General features: G+C 34.0%; 1 protein-coding gene across 6 annotated transcripts in view; it reads right to left on the bottom strand.

Moving 5' to 3' along the window:
- LOC118201566 (eEF1A lysine and N-terminal methyltransferase) overlaps positions 1-19169 on the bottom strand; it is a 105333-nt gene that overhangs the window by 85766 nt on the left and 398 nt on the right. For 2 of the 6 annotated variants that reach the window (XM_085820974.1, XM_085820949.1), the window contains exons 1-2: positions 18734-18888; positions 16310-16445 (exon numbers count right to left, since the gene is read on the bottom strand). In XM_085820974.1, the coding sequence (XP_085677100.1) occupies positions 16310-16401 (92 nt within the window). In that variant the 5' untranslated portion in view covers positions 16402-16445; positions 18734-18888. Of the gene's footprint in view, positions 1-16309; positions 16446-18049; positions 18889-19169 lie in introns of those variants that run through there. The other 4 variants (XM_085820956.1, XM_085820952.1, XM_085820968.1 and 1 more) reach the window with 4 other exon arrangements.

Raw genomic sequence — 19169 nt, 5'->3', positions numbered from 1 at the left:
AAATTTTGCCACTTAAGAATTGTATGAAATTTGTCTATCACTGTGAACTAGAAATAAAATATATGTTCTACTAAGAAGATTATCTGTTTTGTAAATTACTGCAAAATACATTACAGTCTTAATAAATTGGAGGTTCCACCGAGATACTGGAAATTAGGAGTGCAATTATCAATTCGATGGTGCTGGTCTCCTAATCCCAGAAATTTGCTGAATTTTTTAGAACAAGTTTGCTAATACCAATTGCTGAGTTTGTTTATTTCAAGGAGAAATGGATGTAAGAACTCTGCTGTTTTAAAGCCAGATTTGAAGCGGATCATTAAGGTTATCTTCTGTGCTTCTATAACTTGCGTCCAAGAAAAAAATTGTCAAAAACAGGATACTGGTGATCTCTGAAGATAAGAATAACTTTTGGTTTCTTAAAAAAGCTTTTATTGAATTTTAATACTTTGTTTCAGAATTATAGTTTATCGTGTAAGATTTTGTTTAAAATAACTGACACTAAAAATATTCAGCTTAAATTTATAATTGATATTTGTGGTAAAGAAGTATTTTAAAATTATTATTTATGCTTTACTTTTGTTCGTATTGAAATTTTATGTTGATAATTTATATATGTAAGCCATACCGGCATTTATTAAAAAAAAAAAAAAAAAAAAAAAAAGAACTGCTAGCTGAGTTTTTGAATTTATTGCCAAGCAGGTGCGTGAAAATAAGTAATAATGTCAAACTGATGTAGAGTGAATTGATTATACTGCAGAATTGGCAAAAGGTTTTTTTCTTAGTTCTCGCCATCAAGGCGTGTGGTAGATAGTAACGTCATCCCGACCTATTACAGATTGTATATTCTAAAAGTTGTACTGCCAAACTGGCAAAAATTGTTTTTGTTATCGCCAACCAGGCATGGAGATAGATAGTAAAATCGTCAAACTGATGTTGGTAAAATTCCATTGTATTGCCTAACTGGCAAAGGTGTTTATATAGTTATAGCTAACGAGGTTTGTGAATAGTGAGTTAAAACGTCAACCCGACGTAGTATTAAATTATTTTGTGCCAACCTGGTAAAGTTGTTTAAATAATTCTCTCCAATTGGTTAGTGTGAATTTCGTATTCGAGAAATTAAATCTCGCCAGAAATTATATATTTTTAATACAAGTATGAGCTTTTAGATTGAATTTCAAAAGGAAGCCTATTAAAAGTAACTTGTGTCAACATGTCATTCTTAGCTAGGAGTAAAAAACAGGATTTAAAAGTACTAGCAGAAGAGTTAGGTTTAACCGTTAAACCTGAATTTAAGATTGCTCAATTGCATAAACTGATTACTGAAAGTCCCGATTATGATGAGGAGTTTACTCGAGAACTACTGGCTGCAATTAGAGAAGAAAGGGAACGAAAAGAAGAATGTGAAAGAAAAGAGAGAGAAAGAGAAATGGAACGTGAAAGAGAAGAAAGAGAAAAAGAACGCGAAAGAGAAGAAAGAGAAAAAGAACGTGAAAGAGAAAGAAGAGAAGAACGTGAAAGGGAAGAAAGGGAAAAAGAATGCGAAAGAGAAGAAAGAGAAAAGGAACGCGAAAGAGAAGAAAGAGAAAAGGAATGCGAAAGAGAAGAAAGAGAAAGAAGAGAAGAAAGCGAAAGAGAAGAAAGGGAAAGAAAAGAAGAGCGTGAAAGAGAAGAGCGAATTAGAGCCTTTGAGCTACAGAAACTTCAGTTGGAAGCAATGGCTGCAACAGCACAGCCGGTAGAAACTACGCAGTTACCTGAGCAGCCTTTAAAAATCAGAATTCACAATGTCATGCCACGTTTCAACCCTAAAGAAGATGAAATAAGTTTATTTCTGGTGTTATTTGAGCGTCAAGCTAAAATAATGAATATACCTGCTGAAAATCAAGTGACTCAACTTATTTCATTACTGCCTCCCGACATTGTTCAGCTTATTGCTAGAAAACCAGAAGAGGACGCGAAAAAGTATGAATATGTAAAAACCTTACTGTTACAACGATTTAAATTAAGTGCGGAAAAATTTCGACAACTATTTAATAAACACCAAAAATCTACTGAAAGTACTTGGTATGATTTCTACTATGAATTTAAAGAATTATTTAGAAGGATGGCTTAACGGATTAAACATTAAAACTTTTGAACAGCTAAAAGATCTCATGCTGGTTGATCAAATAAAAAAGCGTACCTCTCCTGATTTCAAAGAACATTTTATGCATCAATGGACAACCATCATTTCACCTACTGAAATAGTTAAGAAAATTGAAGATTTTGAAGATGTGAGGAAAACAATAAAATCGAAATTTTCTGTCAATCAGACTGAGAAAATTAACAAAGGATCATTTAAACCGCGTTATGATAATTTTGTGAAAAAAATAGAGCATCCGCCTCATTTTAAGCATTCTGATAAATGGGATGATTCAAAATACCGACAAAGAAGTCAATTTCAAAACAAGAACCAAGAAAATTTATATGACAAAAGGTATCGACCACGTTGTTTCGAGTGTGGATCATACAAACATTTTAAGCCTCAGTGTCCTTGCTTAAAACCAAATGAAAAGATAAATTGCGTATCTTCGAATGATGATTTGTTAGAGACATATACAATTAACGGTTTAGTTAATGGGCATGAAATGCCTATTCTTCGAGACACAGGAGCCACTGTTGATGTTATTTCTCGGAAATACATAGATAACGCAAAAATGACTGGAGAACATGTCTGGGTACAATATCTTTTAAATGACCATTTAGTGTGTCTACCGTTAGCGGAAGTTGAAATTAATTGCGAACTTGGTTACATAAAGACAAAGGCAGCTGTTGTTACAAATGATCCAGGCAGATATGTATTGGGTAACAAAACTGCCCAATCGTTCAAAAGTAAATCATTCTTAAATTTAGAAAAAATAAATGCAGTTTTGACACGATCTCAAGTAAAAAGATCTCACGAAGATGATCGAAGCAGAGAAATTGAAATGGAGAAACTAGAAGAACTGAAGTTTATTGAAACTGACGAAGATATTTTACCTCAAGCTGATGAGGAAGACAAGGAACTTAAGAAAGTGATTAATGTTAATTCAAAGGAATTAATTGAATCTCAGCATCAAAGCAGAGATCTAGCGTCATTGCTTAACGAAACTAAAAATGAAAATTCCAGCAAGACAAATGATTTCAAAGTAAAAGAAAATGGATTGTTGGTGAAAAGGAAAATAGATAAAAATGGAAATGAAAGGGAATTAATTGTTATTCCTGAAAAATATAGGGATCAAATAAAGTCATTATGTCATGATAGCACATCTGGACATTTAGGCGTCGTCAAAACTAAAGATAGATTAACAAGATACTTTTACTGACCTAATTGCTATAAAGAAATAGAAGAGTATGTTAAAACTTGTGATCCATGTCAAAGAGTGGGAAAATCTAATGATAAAGCCAAAGCACCTATGACTTTAGTATCAATTATTGCAGAAGTATTTTCAAAAATTAACTTTGACGCATGCGGTCCTTTACCAATAACACTGAATGGCAATAGATATTTAATTACAGCTATTTGTTTAGCTTCAAAATATCCGGATGCTGTACCTGTTCCTAATATTGGCACAACGTCAGTAATTGAAGCCATGTTACAAATATTTAGTAGAATGGGTTTCCCGAAAGAAATACAAACTGATCAAGGTACCTCCTTTATGAGCAATCTAGCCATAGAATTTGTAGAAAAATTTGGAATAAAAGTAACTAGAAGCTCAGTACACCATCCACAGAGCAACCCTGTTGAAAGATTTCACTGAACGATCAAACGAATTTTAAAAGTTTTATGTATCGAAGCAGCCCCTGAGTGGGAGAAGCAAGTTCCCGCAGCTCTATTTGCTTTAAGAACAATAACGCACGAGAGTACGGGATTTACACCTGCAGAATTAGTATATGGTCGAAATCTTAGAACACCTGTAACATTATTATATGAACAATGGATGAATCCTGAAGACGAAGGAAATAATGTTGTTGAATACGTTTTTCAATTGATAAATCGGTTAAAAAGATGCAAAGAGCTGGCTACAGATAAAATGCTGGAAATGCAAACCAAAAGAAAGGTGTGGTATGATCGTAAAGCTATAAAAAGAGAATTCTCTGAAGGGGATTTAGTATTAGTTGTATCAACGAATAAACCAAACAAACTAGCAATTGAATGGAAAGGTCCTGGGAAGGTTGAGAAGAAATTATCCGAAACTAATTATGTTGTGAGTTTCGAAGAAAAAAATGACTTTAACCAAGTCTACCATGTTAACATGCTAAAACCCTATCATAGACGAGCAGAATTGGTTAACCTTATGATTACAGAAGATCAGTCTGAAATTGATGATATGGAGGAAAATTTCCCAACAATTGACTCTGAACCAACATTGTTCGATTTTGAGGACATCAAAGAAAACAGCTCCTTAAGTGATAAGCTAAATGAACAACAGATTCAAGAATTGCATGATATGCTGTTGAAGTTTTCAAAAATCTTTTCTAATAAACCTGGAAAAACTCATTTAATAACGCATGATATTCAATTGACAGAAAACACCCCAATCCACTGTAAACCAAACAGAATGTCTCCTAGACAAACGGATATATTAAAAACAAAAATTGATAAAATGCTTCAGCATAAAATAATTGAAATAGGAGATTCAGATTACACTTCTCCTACGATTTTAGTAGAAGTAGCAGGGAGGGATCCAAGACCTTGCATCGACTATAGAAAATTGAATAAATTGACTAAAACACAATTCTTCCGCTTGCCTAACATCGAACAACGAGTAGAAACGGTAGCAGGCGCAAAATATATAACTCTTTTGGATTTAACAAAGGGATACTGGCAAATACCTTTAACACCTAATGCTCAAAGATTAGACACTTTTGTTACAAGTTTTGGCACATTTAGACCTCTACGGATGCCTTTCAGACTTGAAAATGCACTATTTTCATTTAGTAAAATGATGGCCGAAATCCTTCACGGTTGTGTAAACTTTGCTGTTCCATATTTACATGACGTGGCAATCTTTTCAAACACTTGGGAAGAACATCTAAGTCACCTGAAAGCCGTTTTGTCCAAAATAAAGGACGCTGGTTTAACTATTAAACCAATAAAATGTCAATTTACTCAAGATAGAGTAAAATATCTAGGACATATTGTAGGTCGTGGTATAAGAATGCCAAGTGAAGTGAAAGTAAAAGCTATTCTTGATTTTCCAGTGCCATCCACAAAAAGTCAAGTCAGAGCATTTTTAGGATTAGCGGGATATTATAATCATTACATTCCCATGTTCTCATCTATCGCAGCACCTTTAACAGAAACTTTGAAAGGAAACTTAAAGAAAGGGAAAATAAATTGGACAGAAGAGTGCACAAAAGCATTTGAAGAGCTAAAAGAGAAACTGTCTCAAAGGCCTATACTACATGCACCTGATTTCAATAAGGAGTTTATTTTGCAAACTGATGCGTCAAACTCTGGTATGGGTGTCATTTTAGCTCAAAAAGATGAACAACACAATGAACATCCAGTATTATACCTCAGTAAGAAGTTTACAGAAACTGAAAAAAAGTACTGTACCACAGAAAAGGAATGCGCCGCCATAATATTTGCTGTAAAGAAACTCCAATGTTATTTAGACGGGCATACTAAATTCCTCATCATGACCGATCATAATCCCTTAGTTTGGTTCAAAAATAATGTGAGTCTAAATCCACGACTTATGAGATGGGCACTGGTACTACAACCCTACAATTACACGATCGTTCATCGAAGTGGTAAAAACCATAAAAATGTAGATGAATTAAGTCGTACTCCCTGGCCTGATTAAATAATTTGTTTCTCTATATAGATAAGAAAAATATTTTGTTCCTTCCTCTCTTCTTCAGTGTATGTTATTATGTTATTTCTTGTTTAATTCTCCTTTAAATGCTTGTATTTTAATTCTGTGTTGTGCTGATATTATTGTTTTAAAAACCGTAAACTTTAATTTATAAAAATATAAATTAAAGTTTATCTGGAGGGGGGAGAGGTTGTAATATCTTGTTATTTAATAAATAAATGTAATTATTGTTGAAGTGGCAATGCCATATTTGTATAAAACCGTTACTCAGCAACGAGAGATATTATTTTAAAAAAAAAAGATTGAGTATTCTGAAGATTTTGCCAGCTAGTAGTGTTAAAATTTTGCCACTTAAGAATTGTATGAAATTTGTCTATCACTGTGAACTAGAAATAAAATATATGTTCTACTAAGAAGATTGTCTGTTTTGTAAATTACTGCAAAATACATTACAATATACTCGCTTTTTTTCTTCTATTAGAATTCCAAGCGACATTAAGTATGTCTAAATTGGTGCAATTTTACATTTGCTATACCGTGAGTGAATTGGTATGACACCATTGCTGCTGTGGTTCTATTCGAGGTACAAGAAAGTTACCTACAGGATCAACTATGCATTCCTTACTAATATCAGACTTTCGGCTGTATATCTATCTGCTCCTGAGTAATACAATCTTGCTACCTTTGTCTAGGTACAGTGGCTTCAAACATTCAAAAACGTTGGGCTACTTTTAAAACATTATCACACAGGTCTTGAGAGCCCAAAAGATTAATTTCCTCAATCTCTCTCTAAATATATAAAGAAGAAAGTCCATTTGTGTGTTTGTTTGTTCAAAATTAACTCGGTCACTACTATAGCTATCGTCACCAAACTTCCTACAATTCCTTTCTGGATCCTAGGAAAGATTAATGTTCATTTTTTTTCAAAAAAATAGCTAAAATCAGTGATATTAATTAAAAACTCTGAAACCACTAATTTTTTAACTAATTTTTCTGAGTAGCAACAGTCTCCCATGCTCTAGTTAAAAATATGCTTTGTTTCGAGAAGTGTTACCACCGCTCACGTTCAAATCATAAAGTATGTTAATAAAAAATTTCTAAGTTTTACAACAAAATGAAAATAGCATTACCAAACATTAAATACATTATTACTGATTCCAAAAATTCGTGGGAAGCCATCTGGACTATTCTCATCATCGTACGACTTTAATCAGCTGAGATATTAATTAAAAACTACAAAACACTAATTTTTGCACTCGATTTTTCCGAGTGGCGACAGTCTCGTGCATTGGAGATAAAAATGCTTTATTTAGAAAAGTGTTGCTACTGCTCGCTTTCAAATTGTAGAGTTTGTTAATCAAAAATTTGTAAGTTTTACAAAATCTCTGTATATAAAGAAGATGCCTGTTTGTTTGTTCGCGTTATTGATTTATGATCAATTTTTTGTCTCATTTAATCTACTAAAATTGAATATAGGTGAAATTTTGGATTTAACTTAAGCTTTTACGACCATTTAATTAAAAAGACAAAAATCATTAAAAAGTGCGTGCCATTGTTGGTGACGTAATGAGAAAGAATTAGTTAATTTTTCTATCCAAATTTTTTATGTGGGTTCCATATCTCATCAAATTGAAAAATGTATGGCTATGAATCATATTTTTTGCATTCCTTTTAAAGAGGGATTACAGCAGTATCTATGTTGTTAGATACATTACTCTCAATCCAATTTATACTAGCACCAGGTACTTCCGCTAGTATTAAAATAAGCCCATTTCCATGTTACTGTCTGGTGCCGCAGCAGGATATTGTACCGGCATATCCTCTCCGCAAACATACACTACTAGCTACTGAAGTGTATGTAAAAACAGCTGTTAGATAATTTCTATTTAAGAAACTCAGCTTAGTTTGACTTTGATTGAGTACTTCATAGACTAAACTATTTAGTTTAGGAATACTTTACTTTTCAATTAGGAAAAAAATTAAGGATCTCTATAATCCTTTAGTGTTTGAACCTCAGGATGCTGAATCAATGAATAAAGCAACATGAGTACATTTCCTATAGAATCACTGACTATTGCACTAGTGTTCTGTTTTAATTCAAATAATGTGACAAGATTCTTTCATATTCTTGCTTGGATAAACAATATACGTCAGCATATTTTGATACGTGCTGCCATTAATAGCAGTACTAAATCAAGGTTGGTATTTTTTCCGAATAGGCTATCTAAAAAATCGAAATTTAGATTAGCTAATAAGGCGGGAAAAAGAAAAGTTAAGAAAACTAGAATTTGTAATATAAAGTACACTGCCCTTCAAAAGATAAAGAACAGCGTGTTTTTCAAAGCTCACCATTAATAAAATACCAGTAACGTTTAAAATCATAGTTCATATGCATGACAGTAACGAAATTTAAGAAAATATAAGCAAAAAAAAGAGCTACCACTTTTATTTTATAGAAATGAATATGTATATAGGAGTTCAAGGAAAAATGCAAAAATCATAATTTTTGTTCACGAGTGTTGATCTTCAGTTGTTATTAGAATTTTGTGGACAATATTCAGGAGAATCTATCAATGTCCAGGAGAAGATGTTTGTCTGATTTGTTGAGGTGGCGGGCAAACGGGTGCATGAAAACAGGAATGCCACAAGCTGAAGCTGCTAGGCATCTCAATGTCTCTTGTAGTGTAGTTCACCAACTATGGAATCAGTTTAAATCTGAGGATTCTGAGTCTAAAAGACATATTCCAGGCAGACCTAGAGTTACAACACCTACAGGAGACCGTTATTTAGCTCTTCCAGCCCGAAGGAGGAGTAAGATTACAGTGCCTCAGCTCACAGCTCATTTAGTGGCAACAGAAACAAGAATCTCAACTACTACAGTGTGCAGATGTCTGCACAACACAGGTCTGTATGCAAGACAATCAGTTGTTTGTGTCCCCTTGATCCGAGAACACAGAAATGCCTGTTTATCTTGGGCAAGATAACAAGTCTCCTAGACCAGTCAACAATGGGTGTCTGTTCTTTTCACAGACGAATCCAGGTTCACATTGAAGAGTGATTCAGGTCCTCAGCTGATCTGGAAGGAACAACACACCAGATACAAACAATCCCACATTGTGGAAAGACACAGTTACAGAGGTCGTGGAATAATGGTTTGGGCTAGGATCCCTCTCAATGGTCACACTGACCTGCAGGTGTTCCATGGAGGAACTTTGACTGGTGTGAGATATCAGGACAAGATCCTTCATCAATATGTCTGCCCATATGCCGCTGTTATTGGTCCTGGATTTCTCCTTATGGACGACAATGCACAACCGCACCGAGCTCGTGTTGCTGAAGAATATCTTGAGGGTCATGGTATGGAGCGGATGGAACAGCCAGCTCGATCTTCATACCTGAACCTGATAGAGCATCTTTGGGACCACCTTGGGAGACAGGTTGAACTGTTATTGGTTTATCCTGCGAAGAGCGACGTTACCAGCTCTGGAGACAGGTTGCTGCTTCAAGTCCTCCTCCAAAGTCGTTAGATGAGCTTGAACAAGGATTACTCCGTGTCTAGTCACTGATCGATAACTTAATTGACAGCATAGAATGTCACTGCTGCCAATGTATTGCAGCTAGGGGTGGAGACATTACTTATTAGAACTCGTTTTTTGAATGTTACCACCTCATTTTTGCTCAAAAAACAGTGATATACTGTTTCTCCAAGACTGGATTTCTCTGCCAAAGGTACAATTTTTTGTTGGAATTCATGTCTGTGTTGAACTTTAGAAACATTCCATGTCACATTCATTAAAGAACTGTTTAGTGAATATGTCCTGTAAATTTCTTGTTTCTATGTTGATTCATTCTCAAATTAGACACTAAAATCATGCTCATACTTGCCAACCTACAACACTCAAAAATCAGGAGATTTTTTTAAGAAATCAGGAGATTTTTCACAATGTTAAAAAGACTTTTTAAATGATAAAAATATAGTTTTTAATAATGAATGAACTTTAAGTAGTAACTAATTCTTAAATGCAAGCAACACAAAATACCTTACACGTAAAAAAATTTTTACTACACGCATCGTTTAAGAAAAAAAAAAAAAAAAAAAAAAAAGACTCTTTAATCAGTTTTCGTACAAATGTTATAAACAGTGGCAGATTTCGCTTTCTTTAAGAAAGAAACTTTATCATTGTGTTCACAGCAATTGCCACGTAGGCCTGCTTTCGCTGATAAAAGTTTTTCTAATGTGCCATCTCTAATATTAGATCTAAATTTAGTCCTCGTTTTCGCAACAACACTGAGGATCCTCTCACACTCTGCATTACTATAGGGAACTGTCAAGATGACCAACACAATTCTAGACAGTTCACTATATTTTAAAATTCCATCAGCACCTTTCAGTTTTGCAATTAAACTCCACTGGGTGTCAATCGTAGCTGATTTTATAACTTCATCCAAGTTTTCTAATTGTAAACTGCTGTTATGCAGCTGTTGGAACTGTTTTAATTTTTCCTTCCTTTTAGAACTCCTTTCAAGATAATAATAAACATCAACAATGTGTTCATCCACATTTATTGGTAAAGAAGTTGCCCCTTTTTCAGCTGCTAAATTTAAGAGGTGACAGGTGCACCTCATAATCTGAATTTTCCTTTCTTAAGATGCCTGCAACACCAGCCTTCCAAGCCTACCAATACTGGTGCATTATCGGCACCAAGTGCTAAGCAATTATCCAGAGTGCCTGCAGTTTTCTTTTAAAGTTTTAATAATTAGCTGTGCTATATTAAAGCCTGTCAAACGTCCTTATAAAGTGGGAACATAAAGTAAACTGCACTCAATTTCTGAAGACTCTGGATCAAAAAAAGAAACAACAATTGGATACAGTTTTGAATCGGTATTATTGCTTCCATCAGTAGAGAGGCAGACCGGAGCTGTTTTAATGCAATCAATAACTGAAGATTTATTTTTCAAACCCATTTCTTTAACAATTGCACCTGTTTTGATTCTTGCACCTTGAGTATTTCTTGGTGATTTCACTATTGGGAAACATTTTTCTAAATAAAGCTGCAGCGTGATCCGATGCATTCAGTAGCAGGTTGTGCTCCAGTAAAAAGGCAGAGAACAGACATTCTGCATTAATAACTTTTTGGTCCTTTGTTTCCAAAGAAAAATTTAATTTTTCGTTTTTTTCAAAACAACTCATGTTATCCTTGTGTTTTTGTGTACGCACATGTTTGAGAACATCCGCCCTTCCAACATACGAAATCGAAAAATCGCAACGACAGGCGGTACACATCGCAAATTTATTACATTTCCTTGAGGAAATAATGGAAGGAAAGTCAACTGTGTACGATTTTTGAAACGTACACGAGTATTTCACCTTTCTTGCAGACGTAACAAAAGATGATAATTTCTAAAACTATTTCCCTAAGCCACGTGTACTCACACAACTCAGGACAAAATGAACGAAATAACTAAAAAGAACGTCCAAATAACAACTTGCTTTGTCCTCATTGGCTAATATATGCCAGCTGACACACAGTGGAGCTCGAAGCCTATTGGAGAACTGGAGAATGACGTTTCTGGATACGTATAATGCTCTCACTCACAAAGCAGAAGCTATCTGATTCGCAAGGTTTTGTTTTAGATATAATGTAGAGAAAATTCAATTGCTTTCAGACGTCCAAAAGCACTTTTTTTATTCATATAACAAAGTATTAAGCCAAGTTGCATAAAAATCGTGAGAAATATTAAGAATAAGAAAAAGTCGGGAGAAATATATTGTAAATCGGGTTGGCAGGAGAGCGGTCGAAAATCGGGAGTCTCCCGCCTAAATCGGGAGAGTTGGCAACTCTGCATGCTGTTCCTTAACTTTTGGAGGGCAGTGTATTTACGAAATCACTGAACCCCCCATCAAGGTGAAAGTTCCCACCCCTCCAATCTGCATTGAAGTAAAGAAGCAGATGACTTCACTCAACTTCTCTTTCAAGTTCACGACTGTTGTTTTATTCAGGTTTTCATAGATAAAATTTAAAATATTTTTTATTTCAACACCTCTTATTATAATGTCAGGTAAGAAATACATTCATGATTTTACTGCTTGCAACAATGAAAAACGTAAACATGCTGCATTGATGATAATGCAAAAAGTGGAAATTTTGCAAAAGATGAAGGGAGGTGCTGCTCCTCTTTGCAGTAGAATTGTATGGAATTGCGACATGGACCATATATGATGTACAGAAAAATGAAGAAAAGCTGTTGGAATTTTACAGCAACAATGATTTTAACACCAGAAATCTTTGCATGATGTGAAATCGGCAAACCTCGATGCTGCCTCGAACGAATAATTTTGGCAGCGGTGAAGTGATGAGGTACCAATTTCAAGCCACTCCTGAGAAAAAAGGGAAAACGGATTAACACTGATTTAAAAATAGAACAGATATGCAATTGCAGCAGCAGTCAGATGAACAGATTTAAGTACATGCACGGTATATGTTATCTGAAAGCCCATGGGGGGAGTTTCAACAGATAAAGATGCTACTTATTGATGAATTTTCTATGCTGGCAGCAGAAGAAAATCTTAGCCCAGAACAGATTTTTAATGTGGAATGAGACTGTACTCTTTCGGCGATGTTTGTCAAGAAAGTCATTAGTGACAAGCGAAGAACGTGCACCATCAGGGGTGAAAGAACTACTATTTTAGTATGCAGCAATGCAGCTGGAACTTACAAATTTAAACCAATTGTAATAGGTAAGAACACTAATCCCAGAGTTTTGAAAGGAGTAAAATCCTTACCTGTGATTTACAGGAATAATAAAACTTCATGGTTCATGAAATAACTTATGATCGAATGGTTTGTGGAACATTTGGTTAAAGAGGCTAGAAGACATTGTAATAGTGTGGAGTTAAAATCAAATTGCAAGATTTTACTATTGCTAGACAACTGCTCTGCACATCCAGAAGCAACCATTTTTAACATGTGATAATGTCATGACCCTTTTTTGCCCCCAGATCATTCATTCAACCAATGGACCAGGGCATTATACACATCATTAAATTCCACTACAAATCACTTTCTGAAGAAAATTCTTTCAATAGATCATTCTATTTCACTTTGTGACTATAAAACAAATTTCAGCATCTATTTGTTAGCAGAATCTTAGAATTATGTTTCCCAATTTTAGCCTAGCTTACACCGTTCGTTATACATTAAATGCATATGCGCATGCATAAATGCATTATGCATTTACGCATGCGCAGAAAGTTTGTAGCTTTGAGGTCTGGATTACAGATCATTACGGATTATGGACATCCGGATTAAAGACTTTATACTGTATACTCCCAGTTTTAAATGATGACTGGAGATTAGGGGATCCAATCAACAAATCCTGGTAGTGAGAAATTATCATCCACCACCTTTTAGTTTGGGCGCCACTGTAGAGTCATTAGGATTTTCGATGCTGGGGATATGAAAAATGAGCAATGGCCTTGTCGGGAGTTGGAACTCTCGAATACGCACCGAGTGTGTTACCATTACACCATGAAGGCATGCTGGAATGAGGGAGAAAATGCCTTACTATAGCAAGAGAATTGCTTCTGTATTTGAAAGAAAGAACAAATGAGGAAGCTTTACAAAGAGAATATATCGTTGAATAGATGGTGCGCCCACATGAGCCAACATTGGCATATTAGATGACAGATGATGAAATTATTGGCTTTGTTTTAAACTCGACGCAGATAGTAAATTTGATAAGAGTGAGAAAATTATCTTTTAATATGAAGATTTCAAACATGGTGAAAAATACCTAAAATTTTTAGAACAATAGAGATGTGTCAAAGAGACACAAAGATGAGGCTCTATGACACAGCTATGATTATGGCACTATATAATTTACAAAACGAATTTACTCTGGAGCACACTAAAGTTTTAAAACAAATACCTATCAGAAAAACGTTTAAAACGTGTAAAGAAAAACTAAAATATTTCATAACTTCTTAATGTCCTTTATTTTCATATGTCTTTATTGTATATGTCCTTAACATCTTTATTTATTTAGCAATTTTAGTCTAAGTATTATGATTTATCTTTTTTGCCCTGAAATTTCCAAAATCCTAAAATCAGGACAATCTCTTTTCCCAAGTAATGCTGATTTCTGATCTTCTACTGTACATATGTAAGATAAAAATATGAAAGCAAACTTCTAATTTTAATTGGCAATAGTCCTTTTATTCCTCATTTTTATTTAGACACCTACCTTTTATCTCCTAAATATAGTAGCTATTTACAACATATCAATCTAAACTGCATCATTTCCAAATTAATGCTTACCCAATTGTCATGGCAAAACAATTGTCCACTAAAGGATTAAAAAATAAAACACTTTCTCAAAAATTAAAAATTTAATTAGGTTTTAAAGTGTGACATCTTTCAAGGCACTTTCCTTTGTCCACTGCAAAATTTACACATATACTATATTATACCACATATTTTCTTGATGGTGCACACACAACATCGATGCAAAGTATTTTTCTTTTTTTCTAATTCCCAAGAAGAGTTCTAATTTATCTTTCCTCATGTCCCTGGAAAGTTTCCCTGGAGAATCGTACTTTGTTGCTTGTTTGCTAACGCCAAATGTTAATGATATATAGTATTGATGGTCGCCTGCAGCAGATGGGTACATTGTCCTCTCAGCAAAAAAAAAAAAAAAAAAAAAAAAAAACATGTCACATCTCAGCAGGTGGCACATAAGTTTCTTGCTGCAACAGGGCAGAGAAAAACTGTACCTAGACATTTGGGAGAAAGAGTACTATAATGCCCACAGGTCTATTGCTTGTGCCCCATTGTTCAGACAGTATAGTACTGCCCATCTGCAATGGCATCATGAACATCGCAATTGGATAGGAGAAAAATGAACATGTGCAATATTTTCAGATGAGAGTAGCTTCAGTCTATCATCAGCTTGTAGATGGTGGTAACTGATCTGGCATGAGTGGTACTGCTTATTGTTGGTATGCAAATACTGATGGACTGTCGCCAATAGCATGATAAGCAGTGTGACCTGGACACCCTGCAAAGGAATTAATCATGTAACTCGCTTTTTTCCTCATTCCATCAGGAAAGGACAGTAATATGACACTCTCTATTATATAAATCTCTTTTGATATGTATTTGGAATACTAATGAATCTTAATCTATTTTCATGTATAATAAAATGTTCATGACCTTTCAATTTCCATCTGCAACTTCTTTACTGGATTACACGTGTAAGTTGACAACGCTGATGCTGCACTGGCTACAAGGTAAGAGGAATCATTTTGCTCTCTACTTTTTTAATATTGTTGTGAAATTGAGAGGCAACAAAAATATTTTACAACACTTATCCTCTAGAAAATATCTAGGAAAGAGATTGATATCCAAGACGCAGTATGATAGTATGCCCTAGCATAATGATTACTGACCACATGCCCTATATGTACTTACAGTGAGAACTATAACTGGCCAACAATACATTGATGCAGTTTAACTGCCTTACATTTGCATTTTTCATGGTCCTTCTGACGATAAATTTGATATTTTAGTGTAGTGTCTACATTATATAAATTAAACTTTTAGAACATTTTCTGTAGTTATTCCCAAGTGGTCTAAAAATACTTTGAATACTGGTGGATTGTCTACAGATGGCCATTCTACTTTTGGATCAGAATCATTCGAATTCGGGCTTAAATCAGTAAAAAATTCTTTTGTCTTAGGATGTCATTTTTGTCATCACTACAATCATCATTGGGAAGCTCATTCTCATAGGAATAATTCAACAAACTATCTGCACGCAGTTCTTCATCATCACATTCTATTCTATCAAGGTTCATTTTAAAGAATTTACTGTAAAAAAGTTAAGATATAGTAAAATAATGCCTTTGTCAAAAAAAAAAAAAAAAAAAAAAAAAAAAAAAACATCAATGACAATAATTAATCAATAATTCATAGAAAACGCATTTGTTGTCCGTCACACTTTAATCTGCACAAAATGAGTTTAGTCATCTCGTGCACTTCAATAACAATATGCACAAAAAATTTAGTATTTTCTCCCTTCAGAAGTATAAAAATTGAATAATAATGTTTATTTAGGCAATCCTATTCTGTTAACGATTCTTATCAGTTACCTAGACAGCAAACCGAGTTTTAAATTACTTGAATTTCTTAGTAGTCTTATTGTCTACAAGCACAAATTCTTCTGAACAGTTACAAAATTCAATTCTTTGGCTATCTAGTTTATTTTGCTAACTAATCTATTTACTTTTATACAGTATTTCTTTATTCATCTGTTACTAAACTTCCAAAATTTACATTCATTTAATGCTACATTTATATTTTTGAATATCTTTTTAATGCCATTGCAGTAAGCTTATTTTTAGACAAAAATTTAATCAATGAAATACTTTTTTATAAATATTAAAGGTGTTTCGTAAATCTACTTACCATTCAAAATGCTGAAATTTTTGCTTAGAGAAGAATTCATTCCAATATTCTTTTGAACTGAATTCTTTGTGATCCTTTGGAAGCAAGTTCATGGTCTGTGTATCTTTCTTATTCTCTTAAAAAATTATAAATGTTTCTAAATGAAAATAATAATATACAGATTAATAAAATGTATTAATAAGCATTTCTTCATATGTAAAATAAAAATTAGTTCTTGAACTGAAACAATTAAATATAGAAATAGAAGACTTTTTTTGTCACCAGTCACCAAATGTGCAATAAAGCAACAAATGTAATACCTGTTTATATCACATAATGAACATCTGTGCAGTAATAATATATAAAATGTATAATATGCACAGAATTTTTTTTTTTTTTTTTTTTTTTTTTTTTTTTTTTTTGAGTGAAAACAGATTGCTGTGTACCTGAGAAGAACAACAGTTTAGTGGAGCAAAAAACTTTTTTTTTGACTTATTTAACGGTTTCATGTTTTTTCATGAATTGCTTTGCCAAAAACGGTATTAGTGTGAGAAATTGCTTCCCACACAAAAATATCTAATTTAATGTTAAAATATGCTACTAGATGGCATAATAGGTTGTAATCTGACTACTGGTTCTAGTTTGGGATAAGCAATCACAAGGCTTCCATGATCTTTCAACAAATTGTTAATTAGTTAGCTGTTCGGTGTGTTTTGTCAATCTTGCTTTATCAGTCATTGTTTACGTTGGACTGAGATGATGGCAACTACAAGTACATTTTTTTTTTTTTTTTTGTAATGTTTTTAGAACTCCAATATAATTAAAGAGACAGTTTTAGCCACGTATGCTAATTTAATGAAGCATTTCCTTTGGATCAGAAAGAGTTTTTGTGGAAAGGGAACAAGAAATAACCATCAGTCAAGGGAGATTATCAAAATTGTTTCCTGTGGCACTTAAAGAATTTGGAAAAAAAGCTCTATAACCTCGGGTAAGTTAACAAGAAATTATTCATCTTATAAGAAATTACTATGAAAAGTACAAAAACGTAAAAAAGAATACCAAAATTTCAGAAAGGGGGCAGCTCTTTCCACCAGTTTTGTTGAAATGAGTGCTTTACATTATGCTTTAAAAGGCAAAAAAATTCACAAGGCGATCAAGTAATGTCTTATCAGCAGACATCTTAAGTTATTCACCAAAATTTAACGCATGGATGACTGATGTGAAAAGAATATAAAAACAGCATATCAAAGCAAAAAATCATCATTTGCTGGAATTCCTATCTGTATAACATGTATAACATTAGCTTGAGACAGCTCTTAATGGTACTTTCTAGAGCATATTATCTCTCACTTTATTACTCAATTGCCCGTACCTATGTCTTTGAATGGGGAGTGAAAGATTGGTCTTTCCGAGATCATTTACTCCCATACTTGGTTATAATATTAACAAAGATAATAATCTCTTTTATTTCAATTTGTGTGACTCTCCAAGTGCAAGAGATATTGCAGACAGAAGAATACCACTGGGATAATATGAAAATGTCCCAGATCTCTAAGCAAAGAGTCAAAGAAATGGGGAAAATGTTAGCTGAAAAAACCATTCGTAAAGCCTAGGCCTTGCTTGGTAGTGACAAGTATAATAGGAGGTGAAAACAATCAAAACACTTCTTGAAGAAGATGTGATATTTTCGTTTCATAATGGCTTTTGACATCAAAGATTCTCCCGAATGTGTTAAATCCAAACTGGAACTTTTTCACTTACCTGGAAATCAAATGCCGATTCAGAGTGGCCAATGAGTTCAGTTTCATCCTCAGTCTAATGTATTTGATGGTGGTCCCATAGAATTACATATTTCAGGCAGCAGAGAATTATGTTGACTTGTCACAAACATAACTCTATGTGAGAGCAAAAATAGCGTAATTAGAACCAAGCGTAAAAGTAAAAATGGATGATTCACATCTGGATAAAGAGGCCAGCATGAGCCTCATAAATTCATTCAGGCATTCTTTGCTTTCTGAAGTGGATGTTACACAACGAACAATTGGTGTCTTCTAGTGGCACATGTTCCCAGAGAGCTTATATCATGACTTTGCTGCATCATGGTTGCTAGCTTATCCATTTCATGACATGAGAAGGTAATGAAAAAAATCGCATGTAATTAACGACTGAATGGAAGCTGTCACTGGAACATTTTATTTAAAAATTATAACCGACTATTACAGAATTTGGAAACATTTGAAGGTATCTCAGTATGAAGTTTTCTTATGCAATGCAGATTCCCTGCCTAACTTTTAAGAACCGATGGCTGTGGACTATCCTAAAAATCTGTTCCTGACACTGACTCCAATAAAAACTTTACCGAATTCGTTTGCACAGTGAGAAATTCACAAAACTCCGAAAGCACTAAATTACCCTAACTAACATTTCTTATTAATAATAACTTACTGTAATTTTACATGTGTTTTTGAACGCATTCCTTACACCCTGCCAGCTAAGTGGTAAGAACCGCCTCCCTCGCTGTTCACCTAAAGCCAAGCAATGAAAAACACGGGCGGCTAAAACAAAGAATCTCTAAGGGGAAGAATGAAAGCTTCCATAGACGCAATGTAAACCTGTTTCGCCTCTGCGCCGCTGTACCGAAGAGCCACGGCTATGCAGTGAAACACCAGCGCAGGGTGAAATTTAAACAGCGCAGTTCGAGGAGATAGTAAATTTTTTACTTTGAAATAACTCAAAATGTTTTATTTTCATACATTTTTGGAGTTTTATGAGCAAAAGGATGTTAGTTGGAATTTTGGGGCGAATTATAGAAATCCTGTGCAATTTTTACTTTCATTTTAAACAGCAAGCCGTGCGAAGACAAAATTTAAATGAAATAAAT

This window comes from Stegodyphus dumicola, chromosome 1 (genome assembly GCF_044657685.1).
Source record: "Stegodyphus dumicola isolate Sdum_Otavi_A_Nest chromosome 1, ASM4465768v1".
NCBI classification, from domain to species: Eukaryota; Metazoa; Arthropoda; class Arachnida; order Araneae; family Eresidae; genus Stegodyphus; species Stegodyphus dumicola.
Note: the sequence above shows the minus strand (reverse complement) of the source record. Positions and strands in the feature narration are given on the sequence as shown.